Source organism: Balaenoptera physalus, assembly GCF_965194825.1.
Source record: "Balaenoptera physalus genome assembly, chromosome: 1".
Lineage (NCBI taxonomy): Eukaryota > Metazoa > Chordata > Mammalia > Artiodactyla > Balaenopteridae > Balaenoptera > Balaenoptera physalus.
The window spans coordinates 89,070,122-89,091,587 of NC_138882.1; the positions used below are offsets into that span (position 1 = coordinate 89,070,122).

At 38.8% G+C, this 21,466-nt stretch overlaps 1 protein-coding gene across 3 annotated transcripts in view; it reads left to right on the top strand.

The window, feature by feature from the left end:
* The first annotated feature begins 234 nt into the window (after window positions 1–234).
* Window positions 235–21,466, top strand: part of RNF115 (ring finger protein 115) — a 59,479-nt gene continuing 38,247 nt past the window's right edge. The window contains exons 1-3 of one of the 3 annotated variants that reach the window (XM_082460124.1): window positions 247–366; window positions 784–902; window positions 18,768–18,826. In XM_082460124.1, the coding sequence (XP_082316250.1) occupies window positions 18,810–18,826 (17 nt within the window). In that variant the 5' untranslated portion in view covers window positions 247–366; window positions 784–902; window positions 18,768–18,809. Of the gene's footprint in view, window positions 367–783; window positions 903–18,767; window positions 18,827–19,685; window positions 19,738–21,466 lie in introns of all 3 variants that reach the window. The other 2 variants (XM_082460123.1, XM_082460122.1) reach the window with 2 other exon arrangements.

Sequence of the window (21,466 nt, forward strand, 5' to 3'; positions counted from 1 at the left end):
TGAGGAGCCGGCGGGCGGGCCGCGGCGAGCGGACTCTCTTTCCTGCACCTCCTTGGTGCTAGGAGGCGGGGTTCGGGGTCGCTGTCTGCGCCGCCGCCTCTGTGGGCCGGGCGAACTCACGTGACCCGCGCGGGCTCTGGAGCGGCTGGCAGCACTGAGGAAGCAGCGGCGGCGACGGCAGAGGCGGCGACAGCAGCTGTGAGGTAGCGACCTGGAGAGCGACCGGCCGGCTGCCCTCTCGGACGGCCGCGGCGAAAGAGAAAAATGGCGGAGGCCTCGGCGGCCGGGGCCGGCGCGGGTGCCGCGGTTGCCGCGCACCGGTTTTTCTGCCACTTTTGCAAGGGCGAGGTCAGCCCCAAACTACCGGTAAGAGCCCTGTGTCCTCTGCGCTCGGGCATCGGCCTGGATTCCTCGTCCCGATATCCCGGAACGGGTCTTAAGCTTCCCGCCCATCCCCGACTCCCCTGACATCGGTCTCCCAAGTACTTGCTGCCTCCCGGTCGCTGGCCCCAAACCCCGGGCGTCCCGGTCCTGGCTCCGTAACTCCCTTTCGCATGCTCCACCTGCCCCTCACTCTCTCTCCCCTCTTGACCGGCCCCCCCCCCTCCATTTTTTTTTTTTTTTTTTGGTCTTTAGCAAGTTCTCTTCTGACATTCCCTCAATTTTCTTGCACTCTTCTTCACCTTGTCTCCTTCCCATGATGACCTCTCTTTTTCCCCCACTCGATACTCTTTCCGCTGTTGCTTCTCACCTTTCTCTATTTCCTTTTCCACTTTTCGCCAGATCCTCCCCTCCCCCATCCTCACTGAAGCAAAATAGCGGATTGCTGAGGATTGTCCTTATTCGGTGTCTATAGGGAAGAAAGGAGAAAGAAAGCACGGAAAGAAAGAGAGGGTTGGAAGGTAACTGGGATGGAGAGGGGGATTTTGCTATTCAGGGGTTTCCAGCGTTCTTGTGAAAGTGAAAACAGCCGTGTACTAATGACTTGCAGACTGCCTGCGCTCCCTATCACTGTTGAAGGAAATGGCTTTAGGAAGAAGGCAGAACATACTGTTTCAGTTTGCTTATTTTGGTTGTCATGCTGCCAGTGTCTTTAGCACCACCTGCCTTACCCACCCCTCCTCCCCCGTTCTATCTCTTCACTTAATAGAAAAGATCTAGGACAGAATGCTGGGGACCGCACCATCTGATGTAAAATTGGTTTTCACCACTATCTGCCAGACTGTGTTAGCCCCTAGAGAGGTAGTGCTATGGCTGTGACAAAAAGTGCTTCTGCAGCATGCTAGCCAGCTACAGCACCCCGATCGCACAGGCTGCTTGGGGTTGGGTTATAGCTACCACAGGGAGACCCACCAGGGTGAATGTTAATCCTACCTTTGGCCAACCATTTTTAGAACTAGTTATGGTTGTTCTTTTCCTTAGAAGTATCTGTGTTCAGCCTTAAGACAGGGTGCCTGTCTAACAACTACCCTCAGTGTTTATAGTGGCTCATACAATCTGTAAGAAAGCCTACTAAAGTGTGTCTGTATGTCTTATTTCTTGGAAACACAAACGGAATCCAGTGAAAAGTGCCTACAAGTTATTTTAACCTTTTCCACCCAGAGGTTGTGCTTTTTCAGGCTTTTACAGCATTTTCTTTTCTTCTCTCTTTGCCCGACCCCCAACTTCAGAGTTGCAGTGTCATCTACATGCTGTTTTAGTTTTGCTTGCTGATTTGGTGTGTTTGTGTCTGTGTGCTTTTTGCCATACTTCAGTGCTGAGAAGAGCAGATGCCTTGTTTTTTTGTCAGCGGACATCAGAGCCTCCAGAATGCTCCCTTACCACAGAGAAGGAGTCTGGAATTCAGCCAGTATGTGTGTGACCAGTGACATGTTGAATGTGATGTCCTATTGAACAATGTGGCCTCAGCTCTTCTGATCTTTAAGTTGCTGTTCACTGTTTGCCTTTAGTAGTGAGAAAACAGTCTAACTTTTCCGCAACTTTTTATGTCTTTTCTTCTTACCATCTCAAGTCCTCACTTCAAAGTGCTCTTGAAAAGGGATCTTTGACAGACTTTTTTTAGGTGTTTTTCTAAGCCTTAGTTTGATACATGGAGGGGAAGTTGTTGATCTTTTTAGACTGATTTGTTATCTGTCATGCCTGATTTGTAAATTGAGGCCTAACACAATTAAGTGTAACTGAATACTTCCTGCAGACATACAAGGTTCTCTCAGCTGAATGTCCTGGAGGTGATACTGAGGAGTATGTGGTTCCTGCCCTTAAGCACCTCACAGTTTTGTTGGAAAAAGTAACAACTAAGGTGAATGAGGATGGATAATAATGTGCTTTAGAATTCAGAGAGGGGGAGACATGGTAGCATTAGTGATGTGAGGTTGGGGAAGAAGTGACAGATGAGGTGGGATTTAAATTGAGTTTTGAAGGATAGGTAGAGTTCAGACTGAGGGGACAGCATAGACTGAGGTAGAAAAGGAAGAGTGAGTTGAGGAAGAAGGGAGAAACATTTAGTAAATCATTGTTGCTATGCATTTTTAGGAAAGGTGCAGTGAGGTCAGGAATATAGTTTTGATTTGTGGATGAGCCAGTGAGTTTCATGTTTCATGGCCATTTCTGTATCCTTAACCCTAGACTGTCATCTTGAAAATGTTGATTGTAAGAATGACCAGGTTAGTAAGTGGCTGATTCAGTACAAATCAATCTCTGCTACTGAAAAACCAATTCAGCACTGGTTAATCAGTAATATGATTATCATATATATTGGACAACATTGAAGTTTTTTAAAAATATTTTTTTATATAAACTTGAGATTCCCTCACTGTAAGTACTCAGCATTCATTAGGCCTGCATTGCTTCTTGAACTGGATCAGTGTTGTGGGAAACCTGAATGTCTTTCTGCAGATAGCCAGAATAAAGTTTTTCTTTGTCTGGGGTTAATTTACATCTCAAGAGGGTACTTTGGTGGTAGTTGGATCACAAGATCCATTACCCAGGAGTGTTGCTGTCTCTGGACACCAGAGGCTGGTATTGAGTTTTACATCAGCCTTTAGTGAGCTATTGCTAGGGAGGTTCCTTCACCCAGTCAGTGGGAGGAACTGCTTCAGAGCCATCTCATCTCTTGCCTATTTATTCACCACATAAAGTCATAATTTTGTTCAGTGGGACTAGGTTGCAAGGTTTTACAACTCTTTATTTCTTCTCCCGTCTGCAATCTTTAGGCTATAGCGCTTCATGATACATTTGGAAGTGTACAGGCAATAGCAATAGCTTGCTCTATGTTCATCCCTGAAACTACCCTTAGGTTTTTGTTGTTTTTCTTGTCAGTCCTGCTACTCTGAAAGATTCACAGGCCCAGCTAACTTTAATGGCTGTATTAAAAGTTTTTTTTTTTTTTTTTTGGTTATAACTTCTGAGAGAGAGATTGGAGTGTGTCTAATGCTATGTAGGTTAAGCCACATTTGGTTGAATTAATTTAATTTGATGAAATAACCTCCTTACTCCTAATCCTGATCTATCCATCTCAGCTTTGTGTGTTTTTGATTTGGATCCTCCCAGATAAGAAGACAAAAGTTTCTTTTAGAAAGAAGATATTAAGAAATGAGGGGGAAATCATGAAGGGAATTTTAGAATGAAAATATATTCAGTGGTATTGTTATCATTAGGTTTCTAAAAAGTCTTTATTCTAGAAGTGAATAATTTAGGAATTTATTTTTTTATTAACAGTGTTTTCCTATTTACAGTGGAAATGGTTTTAGTAAAATTTAGTGAATATTAAACTTTAAAATAAGAGATTTTGATTATGTGGTCTGAAGCCCTAGTGTTTCGAGTTTATATATATAACTGGGTAAAATGGCATTGTATATTTTTTGGTCATCAGATGATAGAAGAAATACTTAAGTAACTTAAAGTTATTTTCAAAATACAGCAGACGCTTCTACCTCACCTGACTATCCCATTGAGAGACACTGTGAGGCCAAGACTGATGGAGTTAACTATGCGACACTGAGGGATGACTAGGTAGTGCCACAGAGGGCTGTGTCATGGAATGTAAAGGTGTCATTCCATCTCCATACTACCTTAAAATCAAGGTCAGGGAATATTACTTTATGAGATTAAATCCTGTAGCATCATTAAACAGGTGAGATAAATCATATGCAGAGTAAACTACTTTTGGTATTGATGAAACTAGGGTGATTCTTAAGTGTTTTATGAAGATGAGAGTATCCAAAGCCAGAGAAGAGACCAGTGTGATTAAGGACTGCAAGTGTAATGCTCACCTCTGAGGCTTTGTCTGAAGGAAGTAGCTGGCTTCTCTCCCTCTCACATCTCCTTATTATTATATCGCCTTTGATCTAATAAAATGTCATCCTTATCAATAAGTAATATTGGTTTGGTTCTTTACCAAGTGCTATACAAGTCATTGTCATTGTGCTGTACTTGTAATGACTCTAATACAGGAAAACTTTCTAATCACCCCATAAGAGTAGGAAAAAACTAGACTCCCTAAAGACTTTGTGATTCTTAAAACTCTAAGCTCACTGACCTTGCTTTTTAAGGTTGCGTGATTCTTAGAAAGATCCTAGAACGGTGTCTAAGTAATGTTAGTAGTTTTTTTGAGCTGCGGGAAGGAATTAGTGATTTGAGCTGGGTTTTAGAGGTTTTAATAATTAGATTTATTTTTTTTAAATAAATTTATTTATTTATTTATTTTTGGCTGCGTTGGGTCTTCATTGCTGCGCGCAGGCTTTCTCTAGTTGTGGTGAGCGAGGGCTACTCTTCATTGCGGTGCGTGGGCTTCTCATTGCAGTGGCTTCTCTTGTTGCAGAGCACAGGCTCTAGGGTGCACGGGCTTCAGTAGTTGTGGTACACAGGCTCAGTAGTTGTGGCTCACAGGCTCTAGAGCGCAGGCTCAGTAGTTGTGGCACATGGGCTTAGTTTCTCCATGGCATGTGGGATCTTCCTGGGCCAGGGCTTGAACTCATGTCCCCTGCATTGGCAGGGGGATTCTTAACCACTGCGCCACCAGGGAAGTCCCAATAATTAGATTTCTTAAATTCTGCTATTGGTGACTTCAGTTAAAAAGTCTGCTTGATTATCTAGCATCTTTCTGGTGCTATATAGCAATTGCTTATTAAAAGTCTCTTGAATGATATGATGACCCCGTAGTTATATTTAAAAAGTAGTGGTGTTAGTGGTATGAGATCTTTATCTAAAAAGCTTCAGTGGAAGAAAATGCAGGTGCTACCATGTGAAGTTTGAACATACAGTGTCAGTAAGTATATTCCCTGCCAAGATCTAGAAATAAGAAATAGGTATTCTTATGGGTAGAATGCTAGTTCTGGTCTTGGAATTCTACTGATAAATAGACATGTATATCTTGGGTAAATCTGTGGGATTTTTTTCAGTATGAGGAAGAACAAGAATCTTTAAACTCACTGCAGATGAAATTCCTTATATTTTGGGGGGAAGTACCAGCTGATTGCTAACACTTTGTGTTTCTTTATGTTTACTTGGCTTTTTATGACCTTTGCTTACGTCCAGGGAGAGGATGCTGAGGTCTCTCAGACGGGCATCTTATTAGAAGAAGGAAAAAAAAAGTGGATTTTTTTTTTTTAACATCTTTACTGGAGTATAATTGCTTTACAATGGTGTGTTAGTTTCTGCTTCATTGGATTGTTTCTTATTCTCTGTAGTCAAATTAGAAGGGGTCTGAGAATAAGAAGCCTGTGGATGCTGACTTATTTTTATGTCTCTACAGCTTAATGTTGATCAATAAAGGAGATAATGTAGAGTAGTGGCTCTCAACTGGGGGCAGTTTTGCGTTTTAGGAGGAAATTTGGCAACATCTGTAGACATTTTCTACAATTGGGTTGTTGTCACTAATGGGGGAAGAGGAGGGTTGTTTCTGCCATCTAGTGGATAGAAGCCAAGGATGCTGCTAAACATGCTTCAATGGACAGGACAGCCCCCCCGTAACGCAGAATTATCGGGCCCAAAATGTCAAGAGCACTGAGGTTCAGGAGCCCTGGGTGTAGAAGGATAAAGGGATAGTCATTGGCTTCTTGTGTCAGTCGTGCTTAAGGTTTTGTCCTGGGTTAGTTTTGATTTCTAATTTTGGGATCCTGTTGAGAATTTTCAGGAAGATAATTGAGACCATATAATTTTAGCCAAAGCCCTGATGGTTGGGATTGTTTAGAACAGTAGTTAAGTGGCTGCTATTCCATTATAGCAGTATCTCTTGGGGTCACTTTCTTTCCTTGTGGTTACGGAGACCAGAGGAATTGGATCACTCCTCTCAAGTTACACACTGTAGGGCAACTTTTAAAAGAAAAGTATCCAAATTTTTTGTCAGTTGGGAATTAATTGAGGTGGTAACACCACATGTAACTTAGTAAGACATCTGGAAATTCCAGTTTGAAAACAAAGCAAAAAGCAGACAAGTCTAACTTAGTTTTTCTATAGCTCATCTTAGCATTAATCAAGTTTTACTTTCTGCATTTCTCTTACAGTTCTTGAAAGTTTTCCTGAGCTTAGGAGATTTTGTGCTTAAACGTTGTTTCTTCAAACTCTTGGTCGAGTGGGTGAATTAAAGTTATCAATTCTTGTTCTAATACTAATTCTTCAAAGGGCTGGAGTTGAGTCATCTGACCCTCTCAGTTTACCTTAGTATATCCCACCATAAAATACTACTGAGGTGTGCCTATTGAAAGCTTGAGTGGGTATTCAGAGAAATGGAGCTATGTAATTTTTGATTGAAAGGTTGTGTAGGAATGAGCAGTCCTTATTTGTAGAGAAATAAGGCCTTTACCATAGGAGAAACATTTTAGGTAGTTCTTATAGTTTCACATAAAGAAGTTTAGGTTAGGTTCTGAAAGATTTTTTTTTTTAATCTTTTAAGTTCAATTGTTAGCAGTTCAAAGTTCCTTAGAAGTCTCCAGATGCATATATAACAAATAGAAGTGGTGATTTTAAACTGGGCACACTTTTCTTGTATGTTAAATAGATTGCCCAGCTTCTTTTCCCAAAATAGGCCAGTTAGTTTTGTTTTCCTTGAAGAGCTGTTAAAGTAGATAATCTCTCTCCTTGATGATTTCAACAGTGTCACAAGGAAGTTCTTAGTAGGCAAGGTATCCTATATTCACCTCCTTGCCACTCACTTTCATGTTGTGCAGATTTGAATAGACTTAAACCTAGAGGACCATCTTCTAATAAAGGTTTTATTGTGTTTACTTTTCAGCATGCTTAGAATTTACATTCTCAGAAGAAAGAAAAAATCCCGTAGTTATATGTCCTTTCCTGTCTTTTTCTGGATTGACTAAAGCCTATAGGTATCCTATAGTGATGCTGATCTTCTAGCCCGGTAGTTCTCATACCTGTCAGACCCAGTGCCCTCTTTTTATAATAAACATTTTGAAATACTGCCTTTAATGAAATGAAATTCTTAGGTAATACAACTTCCTTACACATACATTGAAAAAATTCTCTAGATGTAAGATAAAGGATAAATAAAAAGAAAGTAACTCATGACAAAATAATATGCATTTCAATGTGTAAATACTCAGAAGTCCATAATAGGAAGATATATATAATGTAGTAGATATTGGCACCAAACACAGACATAACAGCTACCCAAGGAGATTAGCTATAAGGGAATAGCATGAGTGGTAAGCCACCAGAATGGTGAACAATTCTTGGTAAAGGTACAAATAAAATATAATTTTCTCTTGTTTTATTCAATAGTTGTTTTTCTGAACATACAGTGCATGGTGTTTATATATAGAAAGCCTTGGTGTTTATATATAGAAAGACTTGGTGTTTATATATAGAATGGAGTTAGGGTCTAGGCTTTGGTAATTACAAAGATATTTTTTATCTACTTAACTATCCATAGGAAGTTTAAGAATAGAGACATTTCTTTGTCCTGGAGTTTCTTATTCTTATGGACTCTGCCCATTAAATTAAGTAGCATTTCTTAATTGCTTTGACAACAAAAACACTTCAATAGATGTCCAAAATGTCCCACAGATGATTGTATTATCCTCGTTGAGAATGACTGCTAGTCACAGGAAAACATTTTCCCGTTTTATCACTCTTCTTTTCTCTTGCTTATTATTCACTACTTTAGTGTAGTACTTTTAACATATTACAAGATTCAGTCTTTGTCATTTAGACTTGATTTACTTTTCCTTTAGACAATTTCTCCTATATGCCTTTAAATTTCTCATTTCCTCACCACTCTTGTCATCATTTTTGACTAACTTGTTGAATGGAACTTAGCTGCTTCTAGTGAATCTTCTGTAATTTAAGTGGTAGTGAGAGGTACTTTATTCTCAAATGAACTTATGAAGCTGTTGATTCCCTGATTTTATTTTATAGTGCCAGTTATTAGGTGCTGATCTTGTAATACAGTCACTGCTGAATGGTTAGAGGCATTAGTGTTCCTAGTTAAGACAAGTTAGGTTGAGGAATGGAAATTTTGTACCTTAAGCCTGTTGGTTTGAAAAAAAATTACTGTTATTTTGATTGTTGACGTAGTGTGAAAACTATAATGGTACGTTTACTTCTTTCTTGTTTAATAACATGTAAAAGGCAAATTCAGCGTATTAGCTTTCACTGCTCTTCTTAATTTGCATGTTTTAGATTAAAAAGTGTTTGGAAGTAATATGAACAAGTGAGAATAAGGAAAATATTTAATTCCCACAATTTTTCAACTTTGTTTTCCTAATCACTAAAATTATTGGTTTATTATTCTGTGCCAAGTGTAGGTGCTGATTCAGTTAGGGAGTCCTGTTTTGATAATATACTAGCATTCTGGTTCTTTGTTTTTGAAATGCACAATTTTATTTGAGCCAAATTGAGGATTATAACCCTGGAACAGACTCTCAGAAAGCTCTGAGAACTGTTCCCTACTAGCATTCTGTTTTAACATACAATCAGTATTAGATGAGCAGATTCAGAGTTCCCAAGGTTTTTAATAAGGTCAGCAGTGTAACATACGTCTTTCTCATCGTGCAACACACGTGTTGTAAAAGGGTTCCAGAAGTATGTCTATTTCTATTCCTGAGTGTGAATTATTTCTCTGAACTCAAATCTTTAGTGATTGTTTCCCTGGCTGTTAATCAGGAAGAAAACCAGTTTACAAAAACAAACAAAAAAACCCACCATTAGGCCACAGTTTTTTAGTGTTATACAAAGATACCTATACAGTTTCAATATTGTTTGGAGAGCTGTGATTCAGTTCCAGGCCAATAGAACTGCCTTTATTTATGGTCTCACTCCCTAAGAATAGTAACATTCACAACCATCATCATTTTGTTCCTTCATTCCAGGCCGTGACCGAACATTGACATTATCAGGGACTCCAAATAGGAATGTATAATCAACCAACCTTCTTTAGTTCATTGTGTAACAAGGCAGAAAATCAGGTCACGAGACAAAGCGTTACTTGATATGAGCTTGATCAGATGGACAAGAAGCCAGATTTTCTAAGAAAAAAAAAAAGACTAAACTATAAGAATTATCAGAGAAAAAGTTAACACAATATAGCCAGAAAAGATTTAGTTACAGTGTTCTTTGATTGCTTACACTAAAGGCAGCAAAACGGAGAACAACTCAGGGGCATAGATATAAAATGGTAAATGATACTAAAAGTTTGCTCTTAGTTCTGTCGTGTACCATCATAGTTTGGAGGAAAATTTTGTCTTACGTTCAGTTTAGGTTGATAGAATCTTCTTACATAAGCTGACAACATTCATTCAGCAAATATATTCTAAGCTCAAATTCCAAGCATTGTGCAGAAAGAAAAGCATGCTTGGTGGGGAAAGAAAAATAACCTGGGATTAAAAGTCACTGAAATCATGTACAAAGTCTATGTTGTAATAATAAAATCACACTTAGGGAAGTAAAGGCACATAAAACAAACTTGTGTGAATATCCTAATCTTAAGTACTTATCTTCAAAAGAAGAATTGAATGAGTGAGACTTCTTGTTTTCCTGAAGGAGAGTTAGGGGAGACAAGTAAATGAGGACAGCATTTGTGTTCTAGTTTTACAGATGGAGAAACAGGTCTTCCCAAAGACCATGAACTGGTGGAACTGGGAATAGAACTCAGAAATTCTGTTACTGACCTGGGTCCTTGGACTCTTTAATCAATAGAAATTGATAAGAGGCCAGACGAGAAACTCAGGCAAGGCTTTATTGGGACTCCAGCATGAGGGAGTGAAAATAAGAAAACAGGTGACCTTGCTCGCGTTCTGAGGCGGGGCCGAGCTGACTCCTTAAATGAGGTGAGGGTAGGGGTGGGTTGGTCTGCCCGCCGGTGGTGCCGAGTGTAGGGATCATGTGCTTTTTGTTCCCGACACCTCCAAAAAGTCAGTTGGTTTGTGGCCTTTTTGTATCTTACTGTTCATAATTGCCCCAACTGTGCCTCTGTGCAGTTATTTTTAGTTCCTTAGTTTGTTCAGCTGCAAGCACTCCAGTAAGGGGTTCCAGGTCCCAGGTCCCAGTCTATCTCAGTTCTGTTATCTTTGTTTTGGGGCTCACTTGATGCTTTTGAAAAGGGAGGAAGTGTAACCTGGCTTGTAAAGGGATAATCATAGGGGATTATGGAAAAAGTCTCTAGAAAAAAGTAGTGTCTTTGATGTTAGAGATGTGAGTTGGCATGAAATTCATGGTGTGGTGGGTTCTAGCCTAGGTAGGAAGTGTGATCTGTTTCAAACAGTGTGTGTTCCTAATCCTTCTAGTTAGGAGTTTCTGAACAGTTTTGCCTTGTGATACTCAAAGAGAATATGAACAATAGAACATGACTGACTTAATATTGTGATCTTAGATTTTGACTCTATCAAATGACACACAAAATAAGCTTCTCTTTTAGATAAAATAAAAAAAATAGACTTTGATTGTGACTGTATAGAAAAGCAAAGCTGTGGAATTAAGAAGTAAATAGTAAGCCTTTATATTTCATATTCTGAATAAACACTGGATATAAATTTGCATAAAGTTCAAGGGTATGTAAATTTCACAGGATTGGACTTCATATAAATAAGTCCTGGCTTATAGGTCATTGTTCTACCAAGACCTCACATTTTGTGATAATTGATCCCTTGAAATATAAGAAGGGAAAGAAAATAATGCATTAAAACCACCCTTTCCCTTTCTCTCTTGTACTCCAAGTGCTTTGTGTCCTCCAGTAGTGTTCTTCTAAGTGGGTAAGCATCAGGGCTAAGCTGTACTTAGGGAGTTGTCCCTGATTCAGACTACTAATGGTGAAAGATACTTCTGCTTGTGGATATTTTTAGGTGAAATAGACAGTGGAACATCTGAAGTGGTTCATTCAGGTGTACCTGCTACCGAGTGTCCTCGCGTAAGTTGTATATAGTAAACATTCAGACCCTAGGGGAAAGCAGCTTACTTTAGTGGAAACAACTAGGTTCCTGTTTCCAGAGATTCTGGGTAAGTAACTTAGGGTTGTTATACTTCTCTTTTACAGATAGGATGATAGAAATGACCTAATGAAATTTTTTGATAAGACTTAGTGACTGTGGGGACTACATACATTGGCAATATTTGGGGGGAGGGGTTGGTGTGAAGATTTGATATATTCATATTTAAGCAGAGGAGAGATATCCATAGTGCCAGACATATAAGGGGCCCTTAATTCACTCTTATCCTTGGTTTGTCCCTCCCCCCAAACCTATATTATGCTTAAAATTTAAAACTCTGTTACCTCAACAGATGAATGGGTAAAGAAGATGTGGCACATATATACAATGGAATATCACTCAGCCATAAAAAGAAATGAAATTGAGTTATTTGTAGTGAGGTGGATGGACCTAGAGACTGTCATACAGAGTGAAGTAAGTCAGAAAGAGAAAAACAAATACCATGTGCTAACGCATATGTATGGAATCTAAAAAAAAAAAGGTTCTGAAGAACCTAGGGGCAGGACAGGAATAAAGGCACAGACGTAGAGAATGGACTTGAGGACACGGGGAGGGGGAAGGGTAAGCTGGGATGAAGTGAAAGAGTGGCATGGACATATATACACTACCAAATGTAAAATAGACAGCTAGTGGGAAGCAGCCGCATAGCACAGGGAGATCAGCTGGGTGCTTTGTGTCCACCTAGAGGGGTGGAATAGGGAGGTTGGGAGGGAGACCCAAGAGGGAGGAGATATGGGGATATATGTATATGTATAGCTGATTCACTTTGTTATACAGCAGAAACTAACACACCGTTGTAAAGCAATTATACTCCAATAAAGATGTTAAAAAAACAAACATAACTCTGTTATATGAATGTATGAGGATGATACTAAGGCCAAGGCCTGGGTGTGGGAGGAGTGTAGAGTCAGAGAGAGACTGTGTTCGGTTCTTGTTTGATCTTCTTACAAATTCTCCTTAATTCATGGATGTTCACCCAAATTGAAGTTAATAGTACCTCTGAAGAAAAACTAGGAAAAATTGAAATGCCAAGTTAGCCATCTTTAGAAGTGATCCAAGAGATAAATACTTAAAATCCAATCTTAAAATCCAGTCCAGTCTGGTTGTAATCTCAGTGTAGGGCAGGACTAAATTGTGATTGTAAGTAAGAAAATACAGCCAAGTAATTGTATTATATATTCTAACAGGAGAAAGAATTTGTCTATTAGAAGAGGGTGTGGGAATTGTGGGTCAGCAGTGAAAGAATAGAAAAGGAGGAGTCAGAGGCAAACATATGCTGTGTTCTTCCTGCCCAGAGGGAGAGGAAACCCAGATCATTGATTTTTGAGGATGTGGTTTATGTTCATAGTGGGAATGGATATATTAGGCTATACTAGCATGATGACAGAAGCTATATATCCAGTTGCCTACTGCTCTGATTCTCTGCTTATTTAGCAGGTGATTATAATCTGGAATAACTATAATAGCTATATTTATTAAATGTCTACAATCTAATGTGGCAGTCACTGAGTTAAGTATTTTGCAAACATCTTAAACTTTACAGTTTAAGTTTGAAGCAAGCATCTCCATTTTACAGATGAGGAAATTGAGTCTCAGAAGTGTAATGTGACTCTCCCAAGACTTCATATCTAATAAATAGAGACCTGAGATTAGAATTCAGGTCTCTGATTCCAAAAATCTTTCCTCTATGCGTATGCCTCTTTCCTCTATTTAGGTGGATTTATTTATTGAGGAAGACTGTGCTGAATTGTAAAAGTAAATGGGCCACTTGATAACTCTTTTTCATTGAAATTAAATGGACATTCTAAGATGGCCTCTGAATTTGGTTTTATGTGAATCTTCCTCTAAGAGACAGATCTTCTCTAGGTGCTAAATTAGATTTCTGAGCTTGTAAGATTGAAGGTTTCAGACCCTGGATTGTATGTTCATCAAGGTACTGCTCCCCTGTAAGGGAAGGAGGGGGCTGAAAGGCTGCTGAACCTCCCAAGGCCTCGTTTGGCCTTGACATAAACGTTTCCATTCAATCCTCAGCAAATTATAGTTCCTGTTCCCTTCTCTAAAAGAGTAGTTATTTTCAATCAATGAAGTGTAATGAAAAGAATATGGAGTTTTGAATTCAAGAAAGACCAAGATTCAAAGCTCTTCTTCATCCTTTGGGCAATTTTCTGGTTTTCTGTTACTGCCTAAAAAATCACCCCAAAATTTAGTGGCTTAAAACAGTATTATCTTTCATGTTCCTCTGGATTTACAGAGTGCAGCTGGTCAGTTCTCACTTGAGATCTTTCATGCATTTGTAGTCATACAGAACCTGGAGAGGGAGCCATCTGAAGGCTCTGTTGGGATGGACCTTCAAGATAGTTTTTCCCTTTTACAATCCAGTCCTTCTCTGATGTCTGAGTGCTCCTCTATGTGGCCTCTCTGTCCAACAGAGTAGCCCAGACTTTTGTGGCTGCTCAGGGCTTTAAGAGTCAGGAAGCAGAAACTGTTAGGCAGTTAAGAGCATTGTCTGGAATTGACTCAGTATTCTACAGGTAAAGAAGTCACAGGGCCCTCCAGATTCAAAGAGGGTGGAGTGGAGGGTTACATTGCAGAACAGCATGTGGGTTGGGAGATTTTGTTGGGGCCATCTTTGGAAAATCAAATCTGCCACAGACAACTTATTTCTTTCTTACTTACAACTTCATGTTCTTATTTGTGAAGTAGAAATAACGGTATTTTCCTCACAGAGTGGTTAACAGGAATAGCACAATGTAAAGCACATAGGTGTTTCATAAATCTAAGTACCCTTTCCCCTTAATTCTCTAACATAATAGATTATTTCTAATCTACTTTTACTTTACACAGTTCAGTACATAGTTTGGTTAACACTTTCTTGACCTATGTTTCTCAGACTGATGTAACTTAAAACAAAAAAAACTTTTTCATGGAAAATTTCTAACATATTAAAAGTAGAGAGAGGGATTTACCTGGTGGCAGTGGTTAAGAATCTGCCTGCCAGTGAAGGGGACACGGGTTCAAGCCCTGGTCTGGGAAGTTCCCACATGCCACGGAGCAACGAAGCCCATGTGCCACAACTACTGAGCCTGTGCTCTAGAGCCTGCGAGCCACAACTACTGAGCCCTCATGCCACAACTACTGAAGCCCACGCGCCTAGAGCCCAGGCTCCGCAACAAGAGAAGCCACCACAATGAGAAGCCTGTGCATCACAATGAAGAGTAGCCCCCGCTCCCTGCAACTAGAGAAAGCCCGTGCGCAGCAATGAAGGCCCAACGCAGCCAAAAATAAGTAAATAAATAAACTTATTTTTAAAAAAAGTAGAATAGTATAAGAAACCCACATGTACCCAGGTTCAGTAATTATCAACTCATGGCCAATATTCATTCACCTCCACCCTTACACAACATCCTGTCTCTAGATTAGTTTGAAGCAGTTGCTGGAAATCAGGGGGAAATTAGTGTGATTTCAGAAGAAAATGGCGGTAGTAAATAGAGTGCTATCAGGCCTTTAAAAAGAAAATCTAGAAACTGGAGCTATAGTATCTTCAGAATGTTATTTTTGGGTTTTTAGGCTTCCAAGAGAATGGTTTTCTCAGACCAGACCTTTGTTCTGAGATCAGACTACTGAAGTATGTAGGAGACCAAGTATGCATTTTTTACTTTGATAATTAGAGAATGACGGGCTTGTGAATTCTGAAAAGTTCTCCGTATTTCCTGTAATGTTGATTTTAGGAGGAATAGTTCATGGCTAAGAGGTTGGTTTGTTCTATAATAAGCTACTTTTATCAAGAATAATTCACAGAGCATTTGGAAGGAATTTTGGTTCTCTTCCCTGTAATCAAAATAGAATTACCTGGAAAGGTTTGATTGTGCTAGTAAATGGAAGGAGTACCTAGTGGCAGGAAGAAGCCACTAGGTACTCCTTTAATTATAGTACTTCTGTAATTTGGTTTATACCTCTGAAGTGTCCTGTTCTGTGAAGGAGCTAACTATGATGGCTGACAGCCTGGTTCCTAGAACCATGACTGGGATCATGAAGAGAGGACTTGTACATTTCTCTACTCTAAATCAGTGTGATTCTTGCTTCAAGTCTTTTTTGTCTTCCCAATTGTAATATCTGCCTTTTGAAATTATTTTCTCTCTACCACAACTCTAAACATTATTGGAAGTTTAGAATCAATGTAGACCACCCTTTAAGTCTAAAGACCTTCATACCTACTCCACTTTAGCCACCTACTCCCATAGCTGTATCTTGGACTTTGTGATCATCCAGAGCATTGCTACTTCTGAAATCTTAGGCTTCACTCTCCCATGAGCAGGCCACAACTTCTTAAGCTTCCAGCTCTTTTCTTTACTTCCACTCTAACCATTCTCTAATTGTATTAGATTCTGGTACTTTGACTCCTAGTTGTGAGGTGTGTGGCAAGTAATTTCATGTTTGTTTATTCAATAAATATTTATTGAACACCTTTCTGTCCTAGGGATATAATGGTAAACAAAACTGATCTGGACCCTGCCTTTACAAAACTTAAAGCTTATTGAATGGTGACAGACATTAAAAAAGCATTAAACAAATATATAATTACAAATTGTGATAAGTGCTATAAAGGAATGAACAGGGTGCTGTAGGAGAAAATAATAAGAGGAAACCACTTTAGATTGGATGATGAAAGAGGGACTTTCTGACATGACCTTAAAATGGAGACCTAAAGGACTAGAAGTCCCTTGCCATGCAAAAAGTTAGGGGAAGAGTGTTTCAGTCGTAGGAGCAGAATGTATGAAAGCTTGAGGTAGGAATGAGCTTGATGAGTTAGAGGAGCTGAAAGAAGGTCCTTGTAGCTGGAATTCACTGAGGGAGGGTAGCCTGAAATGAGATTGGCAAGTTAAACAGAGACCAGCTGAATTAGGGCCTTGTAAGGCATGTTTAAGAGTTTGATTTTTTTTTTTTAATGTTATTTATTTATTTATTTATTTATTTTTGTCTGTGTTGGGTCTTCGTTTCTGTGCGAGGGCTTTCCCTACTTGCGGCAAGCGGTTCACTCTTCATCACGGTGCGCAGGCCTCTCACTATCGCGGCCTCTCCTGTTGCGGAGCACAGGCTCCAGACGCGCAGGCTCAGCAGTTGTGGCTCACAGGCCTAGTTGCTCCGCGGCATGTGGGATCTTCCCAGACCGGGGCTTGAACCCGTGTCCCCTGCATTGGCAGGCAGACTCTCAACCACTGCGCCACCAGGGAAGCCCCTAAGAGTTTGATTTTATTTGAAGTGTTTTTGGAAATAGTTGAAAGGTTTTAAGATGGGAAATGATATATGGTCCATTTTATGTTTTAAAAAGATCATTCTGACTTCTTCATGCAGAACAGACGGGAAAAGGCTAGAAGAGAAGCAGGGCAACACTTAAGAGGGAAGTTATTCATTGTCTAGAGCCAGTGTTGGCTTGGGTTAAGATAGTAAGGCAGTGGGGCAAGGAGTAGGTTTGAGAAATGTGTTCATGGTAGGAGTGCCAGGATTTGATGGTTGGATGTGGAAGACAACAGAGAGGGAGGTGTTAGGAATGACTCCCAGTTTTCTGGTATGAACAAACTGATAATGCCGCCTCTTGAGTGTGTGTGTGTGTGTGTAAGAGAGAGAAAGAGCATGAGAGAAAATACCTATGAGGATAAATGAATCTGGAGTTCAGAAGAGTGGCCTGGGTTAGAGATAGACATTTGGGAGTTGTTCCACATATGGGATATTTATTTATTTATTTTTATTTTTAATTTTTTTCATACAGGGGATTTTAAAGCAATGGGAATGAGTGAGAGAGGAAAAGAAAAGAAAGAGGAGGGCCTGGCACTGGGATGGTGACAAATCACATTTTGTAATTGGTATTTTTTTCTTTTTAACTTTAGACTAGATTTAAGTTTAGCCTTCTAAAGTCAATCTCACTTCCTTTCAGATAAACTTTCTTAGTGGGAGAGAAAGGAATGTAGTTACTGCTACCTGGGAGGGTGGGGGATGAAGGAATAGAGGGAGGGGCTCAGGGATTCATATGGTCTCCAGATTATTTCATATCTGGAGAAGTTCACAGTATGCCCATTATGAGTGTTTCTCGTCTTTCATGTGTGTAGAGGAGAGAAAAGGCTGAGAGATTTCTAATCCATAGGGTAAAGTTCACGGTAATCTGAAGTTTTCCACAGTCTGGTTCCAGCCTGCCTATTCATACGCATCATACCATTCCCCTCCAACCTCCATGCATGCTGTATTCTGTTGTTACAGTTTTTAACCCATAATTTTCGTTTTTATTGCGCAGACTACTATTTTAAGTTTCTGTTTCAGATAAAGCCTTCCCTGATTCCCTCAGGCAAACTTTGGTATTTGTATATATTCCCAGTGTGCACTGATTAAAGAAAGTCTTTTATTAAATTTTACTATTTCTTGCATTGACTGTCTCCTCACCAAACTAATCTCCTTGACAGAAGGGATTGGTCTTTTTTCTTTATATCTCTTTTAAGAAAGCATTTGAATATTTGAGTTACCATTCTGACTTGTCTTTGTTTGAGTAGGCAAATACAGCTTACATTTCCTTCTGATAAGACAAACTTGCAGGTTTAGAAAATATAGAGAGCAAGAAAATAGTTGAAAATGTCTTTCCCAGATCTATTTTAATAGGTAGTTAAAGTATACTCTTTTAAAACTATGGTAAGGCAGCCTAAATTATATTCTTTCTTATCAGCCCCGAAGCTTGATATTTAAAAGAAATATTTACTTATTTAAAAGAAAGATTCATGGTAATTAAGGAAATAGAAGCTGATCTAATGGGATTGTTCTGGTTATTTAAATTATCATTTCTATAGAATACCTGAGCATATTAAGTTTTATTTGGAACCACTGATAATCAAAAAACAGATCAGAAATATTGTAAAACTTCACTGTAAATTCCTAGTCTACAAATTGATTTATTCTGTGATTCAGTTTATGTCTCCTGTATGTACATAGTAAAAAAAAAATAGCAATTTCTGTACCCATGAATATTATAATCTTCTACTGCTCTGATATATGTAGTGGAACTTTTTCAGTAGATTTGAATAGAAAATTAGATAATGAATTCATTCCAGTTTAAAAAAAATAAAAAACTTTGACATTCTTTTAGTTCTCGGTGGGAACCGCTTGTGAAGCCATTCTGTAGACATCTCATGGAATTCTTTATTTGCCAGAGAATAACAGAAATAACTGTCCTGGGAGTCAGCAAGTACATACAACATTTCACAGCATCAGCTTGTGTACTGCATATTACTCTGAAACTATATACTTAGCTTTCTGATGAACGACTTTTATTTGTCTTCCTTTCTTTTATAGGAATATATTTGTCCCAGATGTGAATCAGGCTTTATTGAAGAAATGACAGATGATTCCAGGTATTGTACAAGCTCATGAATAAATCAGGCATTCTGTTATCAAAATTATTTTTCTCAGCATCAACTGAATGAATAGAAGGGAATTTGTTTTATAACATACTCTGTTGAGAGAGAGAGAAGAAAAGTGGCAGAGCGAAAGGGAAGAAAAATGGGAAAATTTGGAAAATGATGTGATAGTGGGTGTGATGAGATCTACTGTGGCATTCCTTGGAAACCTCTGTATCCATATCATAGTAAATCTGGTAAGTTTTCATATATTTTCTGAGAGTTTGGGGTTCTCTTGGATTATTGGTTGGTTTTTAGTGACCACTCTGTGGCCTGAAGGTAAATTGCTGTTATACTTCTTTGGTGGGCTGGTGAGCGACTTCTGGCAAAGATATCTAGTAAGATAAACAGGCTGTTCTAGCCAGTGAAACTGAGTTGTTACTCTTGCGGAAGCTTTGGGTCCCTTGTCCTTATTAGGATTATTGCGGTCAAACTTATGCCATCTTGCCACTGTAATATCAGTGTGTTGGTAATGCTTGAAATTGGCTCTTGTTGCTTTTACTAATGGTATAAAACCTATAAAAAGGGGACATTATTTCTGAAAGTGACAGTGTTAGGTATTCCTTCTTGGTTAATATGATTAAAACTATGAAAGCTTAACAAAAAGTAGAATAGTGTTGATAGGAGGGCCTTTTTGGGGTAAATGTAATAACACATTTGTTCCTTTGTGGCTATCTGGTTAAACATTGGTTGGACAATTGAAGAAATACTGACTGGGGAAAAAGAATCTGTAATCTGAAACTTCTTTTAATCTTGGGATGACTTTGGGGATTTTAATGGCAGTAAATAATTCCTTTACTGTTGCTGTTGGCAGAATATAAAGTTGAAGGTCCCTTCCACAACCAGGAAAAACTACACATTTTACAGTATGTACAATTAGTTTAACTTTATTAATGATTAGTAATTATATATGTATAAATCAACTGGAGCTTCTAAGGCAACATATATATGGCATGGGATCTAGTTTGGTACAACACTTAAGTGTTGATATAATAATCTTGGTTTTAAATAACACAATACCAATTCTAAATCTATAAGATTAGCTTGGTAGCAAAATTAGCAATTTTGTGTGGATGGCATGCTAACTTGGGACAGCTTTTTATTTGTGCTGTTATAATTGCATCTAATACTTATTTCAAGCAGGTATGCTCTGCATGCATTGAATAAAGAGCATACTGGTTGTTGGGGGGCGATTTTTTCAGTTTTCAAATACTAATCCTGGTTTCTTTAGCCCTGTATACAAAGTATGGTTATAAATGAGGTCTGTGAGTAACTGCAGGATGAATCTTTTCTAGAGGGGAACTCTGAATTCTATGGATCCTGCTCTCACTTGACTTAATTCTTTTCTTTGTGCCTTTGTAAGTCAAAGGTTGTCCTGTACAGGTGTTATTGGTAGCAGCAGATACTCAAATGCAAAGATTATGTCCTTTGAAAGATCAGTGTTTTAAATAGTTGAAGAAATCTTTGTCTTAGAATCAGTGTCTTAGAGGTAACATGGTATTCCCTTCTATAAAGTTCATAAACATTTGCTTATTTGAATACTTAGCAATTACAGTAGTAAGTAGTGGATGGTAAAAATTAATGAGAGCAAGTTCTTATGTAAATATTGGATAATGGGTTCCATTTGCTGTTAGACATTCATCTAGAGGGACATCTTGTAAGTTTTCTTAAGCTTTGTACCATTTCTCAGAACGATGTGGTTGTTATTATCCCTTCTCTGTGATTAGCCTTATCATTCTTAAAATACAAAGGAATTATAAGGAAAGGGAATGCTGACTGAGGGAGTTTCAGGGGGAGAAGAACCCCAAAAGATAGGGTTGATAGCTTTAATTACCAAAGATGTTTGAATTCTTGAAACTATATGGTAAAGTCAGGAAAGAGCCCTGGAAGCCTATCCAGGCTTGAGTAATAAAATGGATACATAGTGGTAGTTCAATTATTTATCTATTTAGCATAGATGTACTGGTACTTTTGGGCTTGTTCTACATTTGAAGTGTTTTTTACAAACAACGTTTTAACTTCTGAAGCAAATACAGTTGTTCAGTGGTTTCTAATTAGAGAATAAGGCCTGAGAATGATGATGTAGAGAATGGCATTAGCCTCGTTTTTTCACTTTTGGTTCCAGACTAACTGAAGTGTGTTTGTTTCCTCAATGAGCTGAGTGCAATGCCTGGATTGGTATTGTAATTCTGAAAATGAAAGCTATTTGTAATAGTTTGTGGGCTTTATTTCATTGGGGTGAGTGTGTGCATGCTTGTGTGCTAGTGTGTGTACTTTGGTGCACTTGTGTGTGTCTCTTGAAGTAAAAGTGATATCCAGCAGTTCTTGTGATACTTTCCATCCCGTTTCCGCCAAAGTGTGTTAGCCAGTTTCCTCTCTTCTTTGCAGATTTCATGGGGACAGTGGGATCAAATATTTTTCCCCAGTCTTTGGGAGTAGGTTTATACATGTGATATTAATTCAACAACTTTTACTTTCCAGTTATCAATATAGGATATGGTAAAGCAAGGTTTTCAAAAGTGGTGAGTGCTCTGTATAATGGCTGACATAATAAACACATATATTTGTGGTATTAATAAAATACAGTCTTTACCC